Here is a 22882-nt window from a genome sequence, read left to right as displayed (position 1 = left end):
TTGTTTTAATCATTGGCAGTTCAAGCTTTTTGGGATTTTTTAGTTCATTTGTTCCCTTGTGCTCTGGTTGTAAACTGCAGGATCACACCTTTCAGCTCTGAGACTGGCTAAAGCTGAGCTAGCACAGCTACCCGTGTGATTAGTTGCTTGAGTATATATCCGGTACCTGCCTTTCATCCCTTATGCAATCCTATTTTTCAAGTGTTTTCTGAGTTTCATTTGCATGTAGGCAGAAACAGCATCTGAACTTGTTTCTGTTAATTGCTACTATGAGCTTATATCTCCAGAGTGCCTTTCATCCTACAGGATCATACAGATTCTGCTTTGGAGCAGGGCCTTCAAATCTTGATTGCTGCCAGCTCTGGAGAGGCAGGCAGGGAAAGAATCCATTTACTTTAGGCCACATTCTAAGTCTGAGGGGAAGGGGAAAAAAAAAAGAAGGAAAAGAAAAAAAGGAGAAAGTGAAAAAAAAAAGGAAAAATAAAGGCTTTACATATTGAGATTTGGCTGCATTTCCTGAAGATCTCATGTTCCTGACAGAAGCTGAGAACTACCTCCCCAGTCCCTGTAGCTTAGGGCAGCAGCCGGACACGCTGGTTAGGGCAGCTGAGTCCACAGTCCAGAGTCTGCCCTTGCTCTGCTCTCAGGGGCAACCTCCAGGGCCAAAGGAAGTGGTTGTGTTACTCACTTGGTTAAATGGACTTAGTTTTTCAGTGAATCTAAAGGTTGCAGCCCCGCAGACAAGCTGAGTTTTGATGTGATGGCATAGACAAGCTTCGTGTTTTATTCAGCTTGCTTCTAAAAACATCCTAAGAAATGCAGAAAACCTATATTTAGCAAAAAGCATTGAGGTTATAAAGTCAAGCACTAGAAATGCTGGAGGGGCTGGTATTCAGGGCATGTTCTCCGAACACATGTTTTTCATTTCTCTATGGGATGCTCTACTATGATGATTGCTCCTGTATCTGCGAGGCCTCTAGATGTGAGTACACTCATTTTCATAGCCTCCCAGCCTGGTACTGGGGTTCTATCATCCCCATTTTGCTGAGGACAGATGGAGAAGCAGGGAGACTGAGACGAAGGATCCACTTGGGTGGAGGATGGAGTTACTGACCTGCCTTTCAAGCTCATGAACAGCAGGTACCAGGCTCTTGTTGAGCCCTGCTGCAGCAATAAACACCTGGCACTTGTTCAGACCTGGCCCTGATGCCCCGTGAGAGGAGATTTCCTGGGTATATTGGAACAACTGACACTTCATGACAAGGGCTGCAACCTGCAGATGCTGAGTGCTTTGCCGGATGTCACACAGGAATCATGTGATGATGACACAAATACAATTCACCCCAAACCTTCCTGGGAGAGGCATTCCAGTGGTTTTGCTGAGATAACCCTTCTCTTCTTTTGGTCCTGGTTTTCTTTCCCTGTTCTACTACTTCCAGCTCCTGTTTCCTTAATTTCTAAATGCTTGGCTGTGCAACCTTAGTAATATGGGGCTTTTAATATCTCTTCTTTTGTTGCTGTGTTATATACAAACTTACAGTCCTATCACCTTATAGAAACGATTGTGCGTGAAAGAGAGGAAAGCTAAACCCACTGCAGCTTAAAATATTACATGCAACTACAGGAAAAAGGGGAAGAAAAGAGTGATGGGGGAGAGAACTGTTTTCTTCGGGGAAAATTAAGGTAGCATCAACATTATGAAGATAAGAAATAACTAAAAGTAATTGGGTATCTGAGATAAGGATGGATGCTTTGCCATCTGCACCGTGTAACTAACATCCATCTAAATATTTCTAGTCAAGCTATCCCAGAAGACATAGAATTAATATAAAATCATGCCATGTGAATAGAAGCTTAGGTACAGAAGAATGAGATGAGGCCGTGTCCTAAGCCTCACAGCAGGTTTGTTCCAAGGAGAAAACCACCTACTCGGGAGGACTCATTACTTCTGTGCAGGCATCGCAACCAGCAGTGCCATGGACCAGCTGGAAGTGCATTAGCAGCGTGCTGCCCCTTCCTCTGCACAACTGTCTGATGCTTAGCATCCCTTGTTGCATGTAAGTCAGAGCCTGCACCTCCTGATGCCACCTCTCCTGTTGACATGGGGAGAAGGGGGCAGGTATGTTTGTGTGCAGGTAAGGGGAGAGCTACCCAGTGCCTCCACCACTGAGGGGGAACCAGTGCACAACAGATTGAATCTGGGGATAACGAACAAGTTATCTTGGATCCTTTTTGATACCTGTTAGGCTGCATAAACGCAGAGCTGGTACTAAATAGTCCTGGCATGTGGAGAATAAGCAGGATATAACTGAGACCCAGCAACTCAAAACCAGGATTTCCTCTTCATTTCTTCTAATGTTTGCAAAGGCTGTGCTGATTCTCATGGCCATCCCATCCTGTCAAATGTTCTGGACTTCAAGTTTTTCACTAAGTGCCCTCCCTTGCTACCCTGGGATGACAACACACTGCTTTCAAACTAGCTCTCTGATGCAACTGGCTAATGATGCATGGACAAGCCAGACAACACTGGGAAACCCTTCCACAACAGCATCTTCATAGCGACATTGGTCTGGTCCACACAGCCTGGAGCCTGCGAGATACCCGGCAATGGCAAAGTGGCGTGCTCAGGTGTGGAAGATGAGATATTCTCAATAAGGGCACTGATTTCAGCATCACTCTGCCAGGGGAGCTGTTATAAACAGCAGGGAATAAAACCATGATTTTAAAAATTATGAGAAAAGACTTGGCAGTGTCCTTCTTCAGAGGCAGTTTGAAAAATCCACACAATAACTGCACAGCCAGGCAAATCCATCTTCTGAATAAAGGCAGTGAAGTCAGCTCTTGCAAAATAAAAGACAGATAGCAAGGACTGGCTGGTTCAGGAATTTAATAATAATGAGATATGAAGCCATTCACCCCTAGGTCACCAGTACAAATCCTACCCAAGCTGGGAATAATTGGAAGCTATTACCCTCTGAGGCATGTTTGCTCCTGCCTGGGAAATGAGTTGGGGAACCTCACGGGTCTGTAACTACATGAACGAAACACTGAGATGGTGCCACCAGCACCTACCAGCAACCAACCAATGCCACTGGGTTGACGGTAGCTGTTCCTCTCCCTGCCCTTCCTCATCAGCTCCTCTGTGATGCTGCCTCCCATTTGATCTGGTTTTGCCCCTACCTGAGCCCACCCTGTGTGTCTCCATGTCCCTTTTCCAGGCACTGAAAGACCCCACCTTGGCAGCCCGCAAGGATTTCCAGAGGGAAGCAGAGCTGCTCACCAACCTGCAGCATGAGCACATCGTCAAGTTTTATGGCGTGTGTGGTGATGGCGACCCACTCATCATGGTCTTTGAGTACATGAAGCATGGTGACCTGAACAAGTTCCTGAGGTATGTGTGAAGGAGGGCTCAGGAGATGCTGTACAGCCTCTCCGCAATCTCACTGTGGTTAATTATAGACCTGTATAGTGCACCAGTGACACATTACCAATTGGATGCTTGTGGGAATTGTTATGAGAGCCGGTTGATCCAAGGACAGCTTGTAGGAGATGATGGTGCTCACCAGATTTGGTGTTTTATTTGCCCTACCCCAACATTTGCTCTTAGGTAGTCTCAGGGATGACCCCTGTGAGCTATGGAAACCAGATTTCTCCTACCCCAGCAGGTTTGAAGCTGCATGAAATGTGGTTGCAGTCCTTGTAGAGGTAGAAGGACATAAAGCCATGGCTGTCAGCAGCTCGGAGTCCCATACACCCAGCAAAGCCATGCCCTGCTGAAGCAGGAGGGCCAGTAGCCATTACCCCCCATGTCACCCAACTCCTGATTCGATAGCACAAACCCCAAAATACTCCTTTAAGAGATTTGCTGGAGTTCTTGGTCTGATTAAATGAGATCTGATCTCCAGTTCTCATTCCTATATTCAGAAAAGAACTGGGAAATGCTGGAGGTGGTGCTGTGAAGCCCATCTCTGGTCCTTGTTCCCTAAGTCTCATCAACAGAGATCCTGACTGAGATGCAAAACACCCTAACCTGTGGCACCACATTACTCCAGAAGTTAGACAAGGCCTGACAAAGTGCTCTAATTGCCTTCCTTGCCTCTGGAGAGATGCAAATTGCTGGAGCCCCTTCCCCAGGTCATCATTCAACCATTTCATCAGCATGAGGCAGAGCATTTGTGTGTCCTGAATCTGCCAGCATTGGGGGGCAGGGAGCAACTGTGGGAGGATGTTTGTGGTGCTGTTCTCCTGTGATACAGAAATTACACTGTGAAACCTGTGCGCAAGTGGAGTGGTACTTACCTCTTGAAATAATTAGTAGGTTTATTTCCCAGTATTTAGAAAATTGGACCCTTGATATTTTCCTGTTTTGACTGCTAAGTGTGAACGTGTTTGCAGCAGGAACAAGAAGCTCGAGCACAGCAGGTTGAGGTGTGGGGTTGGGATACACTCGGTGCTTATTTTTCCACCATCACAGTCAGTTTCTCACCAGGAGACACAGGTCCTTCCCTGAGGTTTTCATTTCTGAGCAATCACCTACACCGTAACTGCTATGGGGAAGGACCTCAAAGGTTTCTTCTTTCCTCTGCTAAGCAGTGCCAGCCTGTCTGCAGCTCCCCTGGGGCTTTTGCAGGGCAGGGGCTGAGCTGGCAATATCTTTACATTGATTTTCCTCTTCATTTCAGCATAGTTATGGGTAGATTGAATATGATGTTTATAGCTCTGTCCCTGTCTCAGCCTCTGGATAGATGACATCCTTGGCAAGGTAGGATGAGTGAAGGCTGATGCTACACTAGCTTAGCAGGACTCCTCAGAGCCATGTTCAAGGGGGAGCAGGCTTGGTTACCCTAGGACCCTCTCTTGTGGTACCCTGTCCTGCAGGGGGTCAGCAACCTCCCAGCAGCAGCAGCAGGTTGAACTGTGCCTACCAACATGAAACCATGAGTTGGGCTGAAACAGAGTTTTAGTGCAAATTGGAGCTGTAATGTTAAGGACAGTGCCTCAGCCTCAGGGCTGGAGGAAGGCAGTCTAAAAAACAGCACAAGAGCCCATGTTCTTGAGGTACTTCTCAAGAGCAGGAAATTGACCCATCTTTTTTCCTGGCAGAACCATCAACCTTATTCTCCTTAGAGAAAGAAGACATTACAGCTGAGGCATAGCCTTCTTCTCTGCTCTAGATGACCTCCCAAACAATATAGTCCGTAACAGTCTCTCTTGCTGTCCCAAAGAGATGTCTTGTGCCCACTGCCAATGCCTCATGGAATTGCTTCACACTACAGTACCTTCCTAAGGCTGAAACCATGCTGGAGCTACAGACCCTCTCACCTCCATGTCCCAGCCCTGCTCTGGTACATGTCTGAGAAACACTTGTGCCCTGGGAGGCCAAGGCTTGCCCTGGTGTCACTGGAGAAGAAAGCTTGTTGTATTATCTTTGGCCTTTATGAAGGAAAATAGACTTTCCAGATGCGTGGTCCCTGACACTGTAGCCTCTCATCTTCCAGCTGCATTTAGCTGCCAGCTTCTCCTTCTCATGCAGCTACAGAGCAAGCAGCTACAACTCCCTTCCCTGCATGTAAGTGTGTGATAGGCAGTGAAATCCCTTTGTGTCCCAAAGGAAGCTGGCTTTTGGGACAACGGAGCTTATACCCAGCATGGGAACTCAGCCTAGGGGGACATATGGAAAGAGAGTCTTGGCCTTTGTTTGTCAGGTGAGCTATCTGCTGGTGGGAAGCTCTGGAGGATGGGTCTATGAAGGGGTCAGAGACAGTTGGTGTTGCAGGAGTGCCTGGCATTATGACATGATTCATTCAGCCCACAGCAGGAGATGGTTGCTCCCAGGCCCTGGGGGCCAGGGATGCTGGGAATCTGTATGAGACACTCAGTTGAATTCTTCCCAGTTTAACTGCAGAAATTGGAAAAGCAGTAAAATGGAAAAAGCTCAATTTAGACCCAGTTTCCTAGAGAAAGGCACAATAAATTCCCCTAAGTGTTGTTAGACTTTTGTGTGCTTCCGAGAGAAGAGAGAATTTTACTGGTCAGTAAAATCAACTGGTGTGGCAAGGGGAAGCACTAGGATCGACACCTACCATTGCTGGTGGTGCAACAAGTGATCTTGCTGTTTGCATAGGCGGAGAACGCAGTATCCTAGCCAATAGAATAGGGACAGTGAAAATATCCTGCCATGGAGAAACGGAGGCATTGATCTCCAGGGAACATTGCATTCCAAGGGCTGATGCATGGATGGGCTGGAGACTGCTCCCCAGGACATACACACCTGCTGCTGGGGGTCTGCAGCAACCACCTTCCCTCTGGGTTCACTGGATATGCCCATCACTGCCTCCCTTTCCTTCTGTCACTGGTTTTCTGGCTTTCATTTTCTGTCCATGACAGCAGCAAATCTGAAGTAGGGATATTTGCATTTTGCCTTTAGAGACCCTACTTGCAGTCTACAATAAGTCATGGCCTTTTGCTGTTAACTCAGGCAGGCAATAGATCTTGTTAGAAAAGTTGCAAATTCTGATGGTTTTGTGTCCACCCTTCCAGTGCAGCAGCCCCATGCTTGGATTGCTTTGGGATGAAACAAGGAATTTCAGCAGAGAAAGCTAGAAGGGTGATTTTCTTCCCTATGTTGACAAAACCCTTCATCATTCCATAATGGAAAAAACTCACAGGAGTTCTTTAACAGGGGATCCACCCAATTTTATGGCCTCTTTGTAGAGCTGAATTAAACCCTTTTCCCCAGGAACAGATGGGCAGACCCTTCTCATATGCGCTGTAGGTTTCTTAACACAACTAAATGTATTAATGTCTCACAAATGTTTTGATACTTCTTTCTTCTGGACTAGAACCATGTGGGATGGAGAAAGGGAGGGAGAAAAGTGTATTATACGGAACATACTGAGATGTATCCTATATAGTGGGATGTACAAAAAGCCAGTGAAATAAAGATGTTGGCTGACCATTTTTAAACATTACCCGTTCCTTTCAGACACGTATTTTGAGGGGCCATTATTGTATCTGAAAAAGGTGGCAGTAATGAGATAGTAATATATCCTTCACTTCTCACCTAGGAATGTTTACCTTTGATGACAACAGGTATCAGCTGCAGCTAAATATGGTGTAACTGAAAGGCAGGACTGGTACAAACCTGTCCAACATAGTTTCAGAAGCTATTGTCCGCTCTGCTTTGCTGTTTTTAGCTAACCTTCTCAGCCCTGGCTCAGCTTCACCTACTGTTGACATCTGTTGTCACCACCAAGTAGTGTCCTGTGGGCTGTTAAAGTAAGACATCAAGCAGTCATTTCATACACTCTTCTGCAGCTCCCCCTTGCCCTCAGCAGTCCTTCCAGCATGCTGCTGCTCCCACCATCCCCACAAGCCTTTGAGATGCCTCCAGCAGCCCCAGCCTTGCTGCCTGCAGTGCTTCTCCCAGCCGGGTCATCCCACATTCACTGGAGGATCTCCCACTTGTAGCTCCCAAAAAACACTCCTGACTCCTCAGCACTCCTTTCTGGAGCCTTCGTTTACAGTAGTCCTTTCTAACAGGAGGGGACCTTCAGAGCCATGTTCCGATTGATAGGGCAGCAGGATATAGCTGCAGAAGTGGGCTTTGAAACGCTATCTGTTGAACCCCAAACGCTAAAGGGATGCTAATCCCTTTGGTGCACCCTCAAGGCCAACAGAGTAATTAGGGAACAGAGACAAAAGAGAGAACAATGTGGATCTTGTTGTGTGTTGTTCAGTCCCATGTCAAGAAGGAGGGGAAGCTCTGTGTGTGTAGTTTCAATTTGTTATCTCTCTGGGGGGTTACTGCTAATGACGGGTGAAATGCCAAGAATCCTTTCAAAGAGAACAGTGTGAAAGCCTCAGAGGAAATGCTGTGCTGTATCTTAGTCACAGCAAAATCCCTAAATATGAGGGGTTTTGTTATTCCACCTTCACACAGGCTACCACAGGGTGAGCTCTACCAGGGGAAGAGACATCGCAGAGGGAGCAGGGCAAAGACAGGCTTGCTACACTGTAAGGAAGGGGACTGAAAAGGGGACAGGACAGGAATGAGACTGACCTTAAGTCCTGCATTTATAATGCATTTGGTTCAGCAGAATATTTCCTTTTGTTGCCCAGAATATTCTCTGCCTCTACTGACATCCAGGTCTAACCTTTGGACATGTGCTCATGCATTCATAGTTTGCAGTACCTGTGTTACCTATGGGATGGCTTAGGATATAAAAGGGGGTTTTCTAGGGATGAAGCTGCTGGTGTTCCTCTGAAACCTTTCCCATGATCTCTGGCTGTATTGATATCGATCAGGGGGTGGTTGTTTGGTGTTGTGGTGTTTGGAGGAAATCGAGGAGGCTGTTTGGGATTAATAAAGAGAGGAGGTAGCAACAATATGATGGCTGTGGGAAAAATAATACCTTTACTTCTGGGAAGGTCTCCAAAGTGTAAGAATGAACTGGAGCAAACATGTAAATACCCATTACTTTTGCATAGATGTTACCAGAGAAGAATGTCCATGTTGCATCAAGCCAAAAGTCCCTCTGTCCTGGCAGTCTGTCTCTATCTGTGGCCATAAGAGGTTGCTTGCAGGAGAGTAAGGATAGAATAAAGATGTATGGCACCCAGCAAACATTCCTACAACCTCCTGTTCTCTTAAGCTTTTCTTTTTTCTTTCTACTGGACCTGTGTGTGCATCCTCACAGTGCAGAGTTAGGTGGGAGCCCCTACCCCAGCAGGAACAGCGACCATGTGGGGTTCCCATCTCCTTGTCACTTTTGAGACCTAACTCATTGCTTTTTGCTTCTTCCTTCCTATAGGGCACATGGCCCAGATGCTATGATCCTCGTGGATGGGCAGCCTCGACAAGCCAAAGGGGAGCTAGGGTTATCCCAGATGCTTCACATCGCTAGCCAGATCGCCTCTGGAATGGTGTACCTTGCCTCCCAGCACTTTGTCCATAGAGACCTGGCCACGAGGAACTGCTTGGTTGGAGCCAACCTGCTGGTGAAGATTGGAGACTTTGGGATGTCAAGAGATGTCTACAGCACTGATTACTACAGGGTAAGGCAGATCCAGCAGCGTTCTGATGCTCAGAGCAAAGGGAGACTAGGAAATGTTATAGTAAATCAGGTTTTGGAGCTCTTAAACTCACTTGCTTCTTACTCCCTCATTAAAACATGTGCACAGATGTCAATCAGGCATGCCTAAACCACTGGCCTTACTCCTTTTCAGGCGTGGGCATGCCTGTAGTTCAGACATCCATGCAGATTCCTACACACAGAGCTCTCTGTAATACCCCAACACACAATCACATGCTTTGGTATGGCTCTAAAGTCATTCCATTTTTACGTCCTTCCTATTTTTCTCCCTCTTTTTTAAAGGCATTGATAAATTAAAAGTAATCCAAAGAGATTACAAAAACTACAGGCTATGACCTCAAGTGTTAGATTAAAGAAACTTAATACAGGGACCTAGAGAGAAGGCAACTGAAAGACTGACTGATAAGCACATAAAATATGAAAGAGGAAAAAACAGGCAATTTAAGTTCAACCTCAAAACACGTTTTTCCATCAGGGTCATCCTTTAGACAATGGAATAATTTGCCAGAGGTAGGTTGCCGAATGTCTGCCATTAAAGAAGTTCAGGAAGCAGCTAGATAAAAATGCCTGTGTTTAGTGCAGAGGCTAATCCTGCACTTGTCTCTGGGGATGGAGTCAGGAACGCCTTTCCAGCCTTTTCTTCTGTGATTCATGCTCGTAATGTCCCCCTGTCCTGCACACTCCCCTTGTACCCGTCTGCACTGCCCTGTCTGTCTGGATGGCAGCTTCCCTGGGGGGACAGCATGTTTCTCACTGTTCCTCAGCTACAGAAGAGGCTGTGATGTGCAAAGCAGTTGAAGCACACTGGAGTAGACACTTGTTGCTGGGCCATCCACCAGCAGGGAAGGGCTTTTCAGGCTAAAGGAGCAGTGGTTTCTATCCCGATGTTTGGACTAAAGCTGGTTTATTTCTGGTTACGACATGGTTGTTTGGCTTTGAGGATGATTTTTATCAGCTACCTGAGAAAGGGTTGACCTATGGTCTTGGTCTGATTCAGAGGGTTTTTCTTTAAGTGATTGGCTGTTGCCAAATGGAGTTACTGTGTTGGGGAGGAGTTAAAAACGTGATCAGATTTCTGCTGAGACATATCACCTCTCCCAGCCCAGGATGCTGGCTTATCATTAAGTTTAACTATCAGTGAGGGAAATAGTGTTCACTGTGCAGCGCAGAAGTCCACGTTGGGAGGAGGTCTAGGTGCAGTTACTGGGTAGTGATGAGGGAAGAGATGTGGCTATGGTCCCATCACTTCTGGAACTTTAGGAAAGAGTGAATAGGAAAGAAAGTGCCCTAGGGAGGATCAGAAGCAGCCCATGCAATTAGCCATGTTTTTGCCTACTTCTTTTCACTCAGCCATGTTAGAACTACCCCTACCACAATCACTGTCACACCGATTGAGATTATCCCAGCTGAGCTTGTGTGCCTGCAGCACCAAGCACTCTCTGTGCAATGGGAGAATTTGCTGCTACTGACAAATGAAGTCTGGGAAGGCCCCCAAAAAGTGAGAATTTACATGGTCTCTGCAGGCCCGTTTGTTGTGGGGTTTTTTTTGTCTTCTCTGTGGTGGTGGTGTCCTGTAGAGCTCATCCTGTCTGTGCAAATGCTTTGCTGGGGACTGCTCCGTGCTACCTTGTGCAGTGTCTTAAGATGTTTTGGTGGACTTTGCTAACACAAATTGCAGTGTGTGACCAAAGTAGTATCTAGTTATCACCTGTTTACCAGCACAGCAGCTGAGCTTCAGACTAACAGAGCCTTTTGCTCTTAGTAGATTTTCTCTGTTTTCACTGACTTTTGGTACTTCGAGACTCCTGATCAGCAAGTCCATGCTCTGCACGCATGGAGACCTTTTCTCTGTTACAGTCCAAAGAAGGGTCCTAGCACAATAAGGACTATGAATTGTGCATATTTACATTGGTGTCATGAGGGGCAAAGGGCTTATGTGATTTGCCCATCCAGGTCAAAGCAGGATTCGGTGGTAGAGCTGGGAAGCCTGTCCATATTCCCCCCAGCAGAAGTCCAGGGACCATGAAGGACCTTGACCTTCATCTTTCCTCCAGCCACAGCCCAACCATACTCCTCCCAGCATATGTAAAGAACCAAGATAGGTTAATTTCTCAGTTTCCTTCTCTAATGACTACCTTGTGGGATGTGTTTACCAGGAGCTGATCTCACTATTCACCCTTTGCTTGCACTCAGTTATGTGGAAGACTGTCCTTCCCCATCCACCACTGTCTCATACCTCTCCTCTACCTTGCCTTTGCACAGTACCACACATTCATTCTTGCAAGAACTGGCAAGAACCTCACTGTCTCTGGATTGGGAAATCCATTTGGTTCTGTATGACAACCTGCACTTACAAGTTCCCTGCAAACAAGAGTAGTCAACATTTTGAACAGAAACATACTTGTGACTATAATGAAGCCGCATGGGGCTCTTGTGAATTGGTTGCGTTAGGCTTGACTTTAACTCTGGTACAAAGCAGCAGTCACTTTCTTCTACAAACGTAGGTGAGGACACAACAGTTGTACATTTGTGCTCTGTTTCTGTACTGTAATTTGTCATTTTCTGGGAACACAGGGAAGGATTCTACCTCAAAGCTGACACAAAGTGACAGGTCTGGAGCAGGCTCGCATCAGTCTGCCGGGTCCCCATGTTTGCTCATGCCCAGGTCCCATGAGCACAGATAACTGGGCATGTGGATATGTGAGTGTGTTCCAGGCTGAGGATTAGCTCCCAGCCATTTCCTTTCTTTCCCATTTTTAATCTTCTAAAACAAAGAAGAACACCATCTGGCTCCTGCGTTTGTGGGACGCAAAAGTGCTTTAATAAAGGTGAACTGCTTAATTTCCTGTTATGCATTTGGATACAGAAAGCAAACATTAGTGTAACAAATGCAGCAGAGAGGCTTGTTTCTCCTCTCCACAAGGCTTTCCATGTTCTGCCTGAAGACAGATGCGTCCATTTCCTTGTGCATCACAGAAGGATCCCATCAGCTATTGCCTTTAAACCTTCTTTTAACAAGACAAGATGGAGAGATGGCTGTGGAGGTGTAGGTGGTGGGGAGAGGTGAAACAGCATCTGATTACAAAGTGGAGAAATGTGGAAGGACTGGGGAAATGGGGAGAAGTAACCCATCTTCTGTGTGAAGAGTAAAGGCAGGGATGCTGAAGAAGCTTTTCTGTGATGTGTTGTGTAACGTGCTGTGCAGTCTTTGGTGTGGGTCTCTGTGGGAAGGCGGGATGGAATATATCCACATGGGAGAGAAAAGGTTTGGGCGGATTTCATTTTCCCTGTTGTTTTCTTTAAAAAGAACCTGTGTGAGGAGGGGACTTTTTTTAGGGCTGACTCAGTGACAGCAGGTGGTGGGATGTTGCAGGTCAGGGTCACTGTGCTTCAGCCACGTGTGGCATGGCGACTGCAGTAAGTCCGGCTCATGGTACCAGCACAGTGCTGCCCATTGAGCTGAAGGTTGTCACAGTGGCTGGAGGGGTTGTCCAAAGCTGGAGGTATCACCAATGCTGGACTTAGCACCTCCAACTGCTCTTCCATGCAGCAGAGTGCGGTTTGGTTGCTACAGAGTCCTTCTGTGGCTCTGGATTCACCTGAGCTCCAGCAAAATCCAGATCATTTTCCTTTTGTCTGCCAGAATGTGTGTTTCAACTCCAAAACAAAATCATGTGGCAGCTGCCCAAGGATGTTATTTCTTCATCTTTAGAATAGAACACTGTATTAAATCATAGTCAACAGCCCTTAATAACTTCCAAGATAATGTCCTGACATGGGAGGGACATCAGCAGTGAAAACACATGTTGAGTAGAGGAAGGATTTATGTAGGCATTAAACCTCATTAAGACATCCCTCTGTCCACATCTCGTATGTCCTACCCTTCTGGCATCCTGCCCCATGCCTGGGCTGGCCTCAAAACCTCTTGGGGATTTAACTCCATCCTTTCCCAGAGGTCTGACCTGTGTGTTCTCCTGGTCACAGCTCATCAAGCAGAGGACACCTGCTTGGCAAAAAAGAAGAGGCATGCAGGGTCTGCAAAGGCTTCTAAAAATACTTTTCTATTTCCATCAGCACAGAGCTAAACATAATAACAAAAATGTTCCCTGTTTCTCTGTCCTCACTATTATGGAGCATTGTTTGGATTTGGGAGAGACAAGGTTTGCGGGAGGAAGTAATATCTTTTAATAGAACATATGATATTGTTGGTGGGGGGAAAGAATGAATTTTAGGCTCACAAGCCCTCTCTGAGCTCTTCTTTTGTTGTTTGTTTTTCCCAGTAGTATCAGTTGGTTTAATAAAAGATAAATATCTCTTCCTATGAACCTTGGCTCTCACATCCTTAGACCATCAGAACCAAAACAACATTTCTGCTATGACTTTGGCCTCAGGTCAGTGTTCTTTAAAAAGCTGAGGACCCTTCTTCCTCTGAAGCATGAGGACTCACTGTGTAAACATTTTCTTTCTTCTCTTTCTATAAAATGGCCAGCAAAACCCCCAGATTGTTTATAATTTTCGCTACCCATTGTCAGGTTGCTTTCTGATACCCATCTTTTGTCTAGTCCATTTCTTACTTTAGTTCTTCTCTTGAGTTCAAGATTGTTTTCTTTCTCCTGGCTTCAGTCAGTTATTTATCCAGTGAAGTTTCCATGCAAGTAATAGATCACTGTGGTTTAGCAGCTGCCTGGGTCATGCTCCTTTGGAGGCTCATTCAGCATGGTAGATAAGGCTAATAGACAAGCCTTACATTGAAAGCAGATTTAGTCTGACCCATAGTCTCCTAGAAGAAAGGTCCCTAAATGATCACACCATCGTTGAATGGTGCTCTGTTCCCATCTGCTTTGGTCTCTCTGCAGAGATTTAGCTCTTCTCTCCCACCAGCATTGTTTGTGCACCCTTGACAAGGATCCTTAATGCCCATGTGTATCCTTCAACTGTACAACACTCACTTCAGTGTCTTGATGCTCTCTTTGTTGCTGTGCTGTCCATCTCATGCAGCATGTTTACAGTATGGGAGATGGATCCTAGCACAGAGAAGCTGCTGCCCAGCCCTGTTAACACCAGGAAGGAGCACTGTGATGAGAGTGCTAGGGCTCTGCACCATCACCTATGAAGGGGAATGCCAACAGGAATTTCCATCTGGGATATGGTACCAACTCACTTTGTAGGGAGAAAACCACTCTGGTTTTACAATAGACCAGATGTATGCAGGCAGAAGTAGCCAGCTCTGCACAGAGAGCCAGGCCCCATGCACCCAGACAGTGTGCTCAGGCTCTGCTTTAGTGCTGATGGGTGGAGGAAGGCAAACCCAGTCCCTGCCCATGCTGACTGTTGTGTGGGATGTTATGTACATGGTACAATGTGTGTGCTACATTCAGCTTCCAACATCAGTACCATTCCCAGCACCTATGAGCCATGCAGATGCTAAGCAGCTGAGCATCACCTTTTGTCTCTTCTACCACTTCTCTGAAGTGAAATGTATAATTTGCTACTCTTTTCAGCTTGGGTGTTGGGAAGGTTTTATATCTGTAAATGTATGTGCAACTAAGGAAAGGACTTAGAAGTAAAAAGTACTTTCATTTTCTCCTGTAGTAAGTAAAAAGCTGGAAAACATGTCTTGCTTTGTCATACCTGCATAAGTAAGGGCAGAAAAGTCTCATAGTGAGCTGGAGATGTGACCTGGGTCCCCTAGTACTGATAGAGATGGGCCAGCCAGGCAGAGCTGTAGTCTTGCTATGTGCAGGAGCTCATGTCTGTGGTTGAAAGCATCAGTTCACCCCATGTCTCCTATCACCTCAACCCCTGATTTGTTATTTCTTTCCTTGCTTTCATTGCCATCATTCCTCCTAGGTGACATCTCTATGCGCCATGAGGCGTAGAAGGCTCATACCATGGTGCCTCTCAACTTTCCTGACTGGTGTCTGGGGCAAAAGAACCTATTTCTCCTAATTTGCAGTAGGGCTGTAACAGGGGAGGTGATGGAATCGCTCAATGTGGGTGCGTGGGTTAAGTGTCTCTGTGCCTGTCCTGGTGTGTTGTGTGTGCAGGAAAAGTCAGTGTGATATTGAACGTGTTGGTCTTTGATATCTCTGTGGCTTCTATAAAAACCTCTGCAAATTGAATTCGTGGCACAGTTCCTTATCTCCTGAAAGGAAGATGTAACAGCATCATCTTGTGTTTTAGTCAGACATGTTTGCCTCAACACTTCCCCATTTCTACACTGAGGGAAAAACAAATGTTGAGGGTTTGTTTTTTCTCTTCCTTCCTCCTGTTTGAAGCATTGAGAGCCCTTCACACAAAACAGCTCAAGTGCAGAAGAATTAATTGGGGCAATTAGGTTGTGTTGTATTTCTGGCATTTTCTCAGAAATGGTAATTGCCCTAATTCTCCACCCTGCCAAGACCTCCGCTCACACCCTGTTTCCCCCCTTCCCTTTTCCTCCCTGTCTACCTGTCTTTCTCCTGCTTGAGTTGCTGTTTTCATGCTGTTGCCATTTATTTCATTCCATTAATGAGAGGGATGTGGCAGGTGAAGAGCTCTCACAATCTGGTGACATCTTCTTTGAAACAGACACAAAAGAGCCATTTGTTCGGGGGAAATGAAACCTGCCTGCTACGGTACTTCACCTCCAGCCTCACCTCTTCTCCAGCTCAGGATACGTTACTGCTGCATTGCAAGTCATTTGGCTCTGATTTTTTGCTTAATGTAGTCTAAATATTCACCCAAACACTAACCTCCATGCTTAACCTTATGTTCTCCCCAAACCCTCACACACTGAGAGCTAATCAAACTTATGATCTTTCAATCAAAGCTTAGTCCCATTCCCAGTCATTTTAATTGAGGCTTTTGCTTTCTCCCCAACAATCAGGCTGAGCTCCAGAGAGCTGTGAGCTCAAAGCCTTTCAGTTTAGCTTCCTGGTGGTTTTTAGCTCCTGACCTTCCATTAACGGAGGTCATAGATGTAGCCAAATAGGGAGGAATTGTTTGTTGTTCAATGTTTCCTGACCTAAAGCACCTGGTGATGTACATGACAGGTTTGGATCCAATGGAGATGCTACAATGGGTACTGAAGCGTTGGGACTCAGGAGATGGTGGGTGCTAACAGCTGAAATATTAGGTTGAAAAAGTGACTGAACAGAACTGTAAAAGCAAAGTAATCTGTCAGGGGCTATCAGACACTAAATACCCTTCCTGTTTCAGGAAATCTTTGTGCCACTGATTTTTAAAGTGGGGAGAGTGCTATGAGTAGCCAGTCAAATGCTGGAGCCAAGTGAGGTGTAGTGATGCTATCCCCAGGAGGTCAGAGATTCAGTTCAGAAAGCTGGGTTTGTTTCCCAGTGTAGCCAAACTACCCAAGCCTGTGCTGTGAAAACTGGAGACAGCAAGTTTCCTGCAGGGATTTCAGGAGCCCTTTCCTTCAAAGCAATTCCCTTCCCATAAAACTTAGCTAGGAAGAGCAGGACTCTCCCATTTTCAGTGTTCCCTGGACATCCAGAAAGGCAAGAGAAGCTGCTTGTGATCCCCATCTGCCCTTGAGTAGTGTCCATTGCTCCCTCCTCGCTGTGAAACTGTTTTTCCCCACTGTTCTAATTTGTATTGTCCAAGTGTGGTTCCCAGCCACCTGCTGGAGACTGCCTGCATGCAATGTGCTCCCTTCCTGCTGCTGTTCCCACTCTGAACATCCCATTAGCCTGAAAGATGTGAGATACATGGGAAAGAGCACAGTGCCTAGTTTTGAGCCAGAAAGACTCTCCCATGGTGGAGATCCATCCAACACATGTTCCTCCTAGTGCCACCAAAACCAAGGAAGGATTTTGTACAGGGCAGGCCAGAGAAGCTGATGGCTCCTGGGTTTTACCAAGGTGGCCTGATTTAAACTGTAGCTAGGGCAGAAAAGGATGGAGAGCCATATGTCAGCGAGCTGCATTATATCAGCCCCAGGTGGACCAGAAACTGTGTGTATGCTCCTGAGCATATGGAAATGAATGTTTCATGCTTTGGAAAGAGCACTGCCACTTACAATCAAAGGAGATTTGGATGAGTAAAACCCTCCTCTCTCACCTTATCTAGGTTTTTGGACCTATTTCCCCACTGCATCCCAGCTGCCAGTGGCCTCGTCCTGCTTTTCACTTGCAGAACCATGATCTCAGCTCTGCTTTACCATGGGGACAAACATGAGATCACACATCAGTCAGGAAAGGTGGGGAGCATCCCCAAACCTCAGTATGATCGTCAAAAGAACAGGAGGCAGAGAAGGTATAAGCCAGTTTAGTGGGAGCATGGATTAATTTTGCCTTGCTTCAAGACAAATTTAAGACCTCCCCCCAAAAATTAAGATGCAAATATCTTCATCATCCTCATTAATGAAGATATTTGCATGGAAAGAAACCATTGCCTTTCTTTTTACCTCTTGATTCCTGCATGGTTGGAGTTCCCACAGGCTTTCCCTTCCTGATCCCCCCCTGTTTCATAGTTCTGCCTTCCTCACAGCCACAGTGAGCTCCTTCTCCATGCCAGCTGGATGGAGAAAGCCCCTATTTCCAAGCAGCTGTCTTTAATACACAAGCTGTTTAGGGCTAGGCTGTCAAAGAGAGCATGTTCAATGTACAATCAAGGGGCAACGATGCACAAAATTGCACACACACACAAAATAGGAATCTATTCTCAGTGTGTGTTGAGCTTTGAACGCTTAAGTGATTCCAGCTCTCTCTTCCCCATCCAATTATGGGGGCAACACATGATGAGATTGCTAAAGGAATTAGTGAGGGAAATCTTTACACTGCCTAATCAATATTATTCTGCCCAGTACAAGGCATCTCCCCTTGTCTGGCCTCAGTCATGTTCTCATCTGCCCTCTGAAAACACAAGTTTGACTTCTCATTATTTGGGCTATGGTGACCAAGAGCAAACCCAGCGGCAGGTCTGCTGAAAATAGTTCGTTTACAGAGCTTGTTTCTTGTATTAAAAACCAAAACAGAGATGTAACACAACCCTGCCAAAAACACATTTGAGGTTTTGAAAGAGACTCGCTGTAAAGACCTTTCATCTCCTTCAGCTCTATGGCCTTACAGACATGGCCAGAAACCTTACAAGCAAAGACATTGGATGATAATTTCTTTGAGCATCACTGAGGCAAGACGCCAGATTTTATGGGCCACTAGACTGATCCAATATAGCAAATCCTGTGTTCCACTGTGGATTCTGAGACCAAATTATCAATTAATGTGAAGCATTAAAAAAATCCAAATCCCTTTTAGTTCCCTGCAGTCATTAGTGACAAGATACAATATCTATAGCTCAAATGCTTTGCCAGCATCCCCTGGCAGGAAGGCAGAAACTCCACTCCCATTTTTTTCCAATACATACAGAGAAAACATATGAGATCAGTGGGTTTTACAGTCAGATTCGGCTGCCTCTTCATATTTACTTAGATGGAGGAATAAATCAGGTTTGGGTTACTCTCTGGGTTAGTTATTTGTTATTGGAATAAATGCATGGTAATAGATCTGACAGGAAGATGTTTCTCTTTCAGCTCTGTGTTTGAGGTAGAATTTGCTTTGTTCTGCACTATATTATATTGATGTTTTTTTTTCCCACTGCTGGATGACTTCATTTGCTCTGCTCTTTCCAATGTCCATACCTCTGCCACAGCTGGCTTTGTGCGAGAGGTCTCTCTTTTCATTTCCCCTAACATTGCAATGCAGAGGCAATTTAAACAGCCATCATGAAACAATTTTCTGAGCCTTTCCCCCACCCATTTCCTACCTCAACTTTTTGGGAAGGGAGGTGAGTCAGTCATTCACTGGACAATTCCCCAAGCAGAATGAGCTGTCAGCTACATTTAGCAGCTCAATTTTCACCCTTGGTGCAGGGTGATGACTAGCTGGACACACCCTGGGGTTGTATTTTTGGTGTTCCCCTGGTAGCTGTCAGCCTGAGCTTCTCAGTAGCACAGCCAGAAGTCTCCCTCTCAAAGCACCACTGCTCACCAACTGCCCTTCCATTCTGGGACTCTGTTTCCTTTTTATGTCCCAGTGGGAACACGGACACCTTACTAGAAAGTCAGCAGACCTTACTCTGTTGTCATTCCCTCTTGATTTGCACACTGAGATCCCTACTCCTTCTCCTCCCTTCCATTCCCCAAACCTTTCCTGCTTTGACGCATGGGAAAATGTAGTGCTGTATTTTCTGCTCCATTGTTTTGCTTCCCTTGTCCCCTCCTAAGGTTCAGTTTTGTGAGCACTGGCAGGTTTATGAGTAACCAGAAGCTGTGGGATGAGGCTTTTTCTTCCTCCTCCAACCTGCGATAGTACTGAAGGGACAAAGACTTCAGGATGATGTACAGGGTGACATTTGGCCAACGATGCCCTTAACTCTGTCTGGCCCAAGTAAAGACATCAGGCCTGGGTCTTGTTCTGCTGGCAGAGGCAGACTGGTCCCTGCACCATGCCTGGGAGGATGCTCAAGTTCCAGACACAGAGGAACTGCCTGAGCCTCCTAAAACTTCTCCTGTCTAGAGGGAGTATCTGGGTCCAAGGAGAAGTTTCAGGAGGCTGAAACCCCATTGGCTCTCAACCTCCCTCTGCACTGGTGCAGGTGATGGTGTGGGGTGCACAGTGCTGGTGACCTAGGCCAAAGGGTCTTGCCTGCACTGTGCCCTTACAGCAAAGGGTTGCGCAGTGTTGGGATGTTGCAGCCAGTGAAAGACATACGGTTCAGTTAAAGACATACCCTTTCCCTTCTTGTCCCCTTGCTTCATCTCCCCCATCCCTCCCTCCCTCTCTTACCCTTCCCTTCTCTTTTGTTTGTCTCCTTCCCTTGTTTTCACCCATTCACTGTCAGGAAGGGCCGCGTCCGAAGGGCCAGTTCAGCACAGCGTGGCAGCGACAGAGACTGGCACCGCCGGCAGCTGCAACAGTGAGTGGATCTCGACCCCTGGGGCAGCTGGAAGCGGGGGACTGGTGCTGCTTGAGCATGAAACGACATGTGGGGTTGAGCGGCTTTGGGACTAGGTCGGGTCTAGTGCGTTTGGCAGCAAAGGGGCTCTTGTGTGTGATGGGAACTGCACATGTTTCTACTGTAGCAACTCTCTGGGGCCTGTCTGTATGGTGATATTAATATGGGATGAATGCAAAAGTCCTCAGTGCAGTCTTTCTCCGTGGGTGTTCAGGCTGTGTCTGTACTAGGGGACAGCATGGGCCATCCTCTGGCTTGGGTGCCACTGAGTACAGCACAGTTTGTGCAGCTAAACCACTCTGTGCATCCAAGGAAGGTGGCATTTGCACTGCTCACCAGGAACCAACCATGACTTGTGCTGTCCTCTCAACGGTTGTTTGGATGCTGTCAAATTAGCATGGACTAAAACCAGACCATTTGAACAGCTGGACTGCCACATGCCAGCCCTGATGCCTTTTGTCTGCTAGTCCATACACAGCTTTGGTGTCTGACTGGCTGGGTGCTTGTGGCTGCGATTGAGAGGATGTCAACCATCAACTCCACCACTGCTGCTCCCATCCCTTGCCTGCAGGTTCAGCAGTGAGGGACTGGTGTGAGTTTGATGCTCTGACAGTGCAGAAGAGTTTGGGTTTGCCAAGGCGGTGGCTGATGTGATGCCATGTGAGCCAGCTGAGGGCTGGGAACACCTCTGTTCACCCATCGTTCTGTTGTGCTTGCTGCATGCTGGAGTCTCTGTGCAGGGATGCTCAGCTTGGTGGGTCCCCAGATGTCACAGCATTGCAGCAGCCACCACTAGCAAGCTGCAGGGCTGCTGGAGGTGAGCTGCAGAAGCCTGTGAAAGGGGCAAACACTGAAGTTGATTGTCCTCTGGGGTTTTGCTACTGGCACACAAAGAAGTGCTCTCATGATCCAGAAAGTTGTGGAGCCTTTGGTTGAGTCCATTTTGGAAGTGGATTGAGCTAATCCCCCCAGAATCACTGTCTGTGCAGAGCAGTTATGAGCCCTCATACGCTAAGGCAGGAAAGTGGCAACTTCCACACTTTATTTCTCAATATTCCCTATGCCAGCAAGCACAGAGAGATGGGCATAAATATTTGCAAAGGAGCTGCGATTGGGAAAGATTAGCAGGGTCCAACTACCCAAACACCCCTGTTACACTGCTAGGGGAGGTGTGTGCTCCTGGCCAACTGATAAAGGATTGCTGTCCCACCACCCAGCCTCCTTCCAGTACCACCACTGCTCCTCCTGCCCCAGCAGCAACGGGGATTAAGCAAATGCCAACTTGTGTTAAGCAATGGGTCTCACAAAGTCCTCCTGGGATCCTGGCTGGAGCAGGGCTCTGGTAGTTCCTGGCTGTTACCAGAATCACACTGGAGTGTGAGCTTAGCTACTGCTGATTTACAAGGGCTATGTCAGCGGATAAGATGATGTGCCATGGAAAGGTGATTTTGTTACTCTGATGCCTTTCTGAGCCAAAATTGAATCACGGGGTGTGGATGGGAATTCAGTTCTAAGCTCTGATGTAATTTTGTATCCTCAGCCCTGAAGGCAGTTCTTAAAAAATTATTTCCCCCTGTGCCCTGACATTATTTTTTTGCCTTTCAATCATGTCCTTATGACAGAACAAATACTGGGGTTGACCTTTGCAATGTGACATAATAATATGTGACTTCTTTATAGCTTTTTTCATCCGAAATGCTTGCCACGCTATGAATCTGATCCTGCAACCACTTACCACTGGGCTTAGCACTCCCTGCTCTGAGCAATCCCTGGGGAAGCTAGAGGAGCACTCGTACACACAAGTGCTATACCAGGTATTATTTGCAGGATCAGGCCCTGGATAAAAGTAGCACATGTCTGTAAATAGCCAGAAGAAGCAGAAAGCCTTGCTTTCTGATTCATGGGGTTTATTCACCATCAGAGTGCCATGCCCAGCACTAATGTGGCAGACTCCCCTTGGCTAACATGTCATGGCAGGTAATGCTTGGGTCATGTTTATAGCTATCATCTGCAACCCTGTTGTTACTTACTATTTTCTCCCCAGCCCTGGAAGCATGCTAATTAATAAACTCCCTCAGCTTATCCTGCACCATTTGTTCCTGCAGAAATCACAGCATTCTATCTTAATAGCAAGTAGGAATTAGAGAATTAAAACTACTTAAGGGGAAAAAGGAGCATAACTACTTTCTCTGTGCATCCCCTTTTGAAGCAACCTCTGAAACCTCCAGCTCAGCCCCCTTGGCTTGACAGAGGATGGGAATCCCAGACCAGTGAATGCTTGGGCTGGAAAATTTGGGCTCTGCTATTCCTGTTGTGAAAGGGAGAACCCAGTTTGGTGCAGGGAGAAGTGGAGCCAGCAGTGAGATCCCAGCCTTGGGCTGGGCTGCAGGACCCTTCCATGTTATCAATATCCTCTGCCACCACAGGAAATTCAGTTAGTCCTCCTGTGCCTCAGTTTCCCTGTGTTAAGGGTGATCCCTGCTCATCCGTAGTAAGGAGATTTGCATACAAAAACGATTTCAAGGGATACAGTCATGATGGTGTTGGGAGACAGGTAAGTACCTTTAGAAATCCATAGGGTACCTATGAGCTGACACATTTGTCATACTGGTTCAAGGAGAATGAATTTTGGAAGTCCTCAGTAGTTGGAAAATGCAAAGAGGGAAGCGGGTAGGATCCTTGCACCCATCTCTGCTTGGTATGTTCAGATGTGCAGAACCAGGAAAGACACCTGCTCCACCTTCTTGGTAATGGGAAGTGGTTAAATCTGGAGATGGAGACCCACTAACCATCAACAGCTGTGTTGTTGTTTGCCATCAATAGGGCACTAC

At 46.6% G+C, this 22882-nt stretch overlaps 1 protein-coding gene across 4 annotated transcripts in view; it reads left to right on the top strand.

Annotated features, from left to right (window-relative positions):
- Positions 1-22882, top strand: part of NTRK3 (neurotrophic receptor tyrosine kinase 3) — a 203856-nt gene that overhangs the window by 163862 nt on the left and 17112 nt on the right. For 3 of the 4 annotated variants that reach the window (XM_005148765.3, XM_005148764.4, XM_005148763.4), the window contains 2 exons: positions 3219-3391; positions 8814-9057. In XM_005148765.3, the coding sequence (XP_005148822.2) occupies positions 3219-3391; positions 8814-9057 (417 nt within the window). Of the gene's footprint in view, positions 1-3218; positions 3392-8813; positions 9058-19937; positions 20013-22882 lie in introns of all 4 variants that reach the window. The other variant, XM_005148762.3, reaches the window with a different exon arrangement.

Source organism: Melopsittacus undulatus, chromosome 9, assembly GCF_012275295.1.
Source record: "Melopsittacus undulatus isolate bMelUnd1 chromosome 9, bMelUnd1.mat.Z, whole genome shotgun sequence".
NCBI lineage: Eukaryota > Metazoa > Chordata > Aves > Psittaciformes > Psittaculidae > Melopsittacus > Melopsittacus undulatus.
Note: the sequence above shows the minus strand (reverse complement) of the source record. Positions and strands in the feature narration are given on the sequence as shown.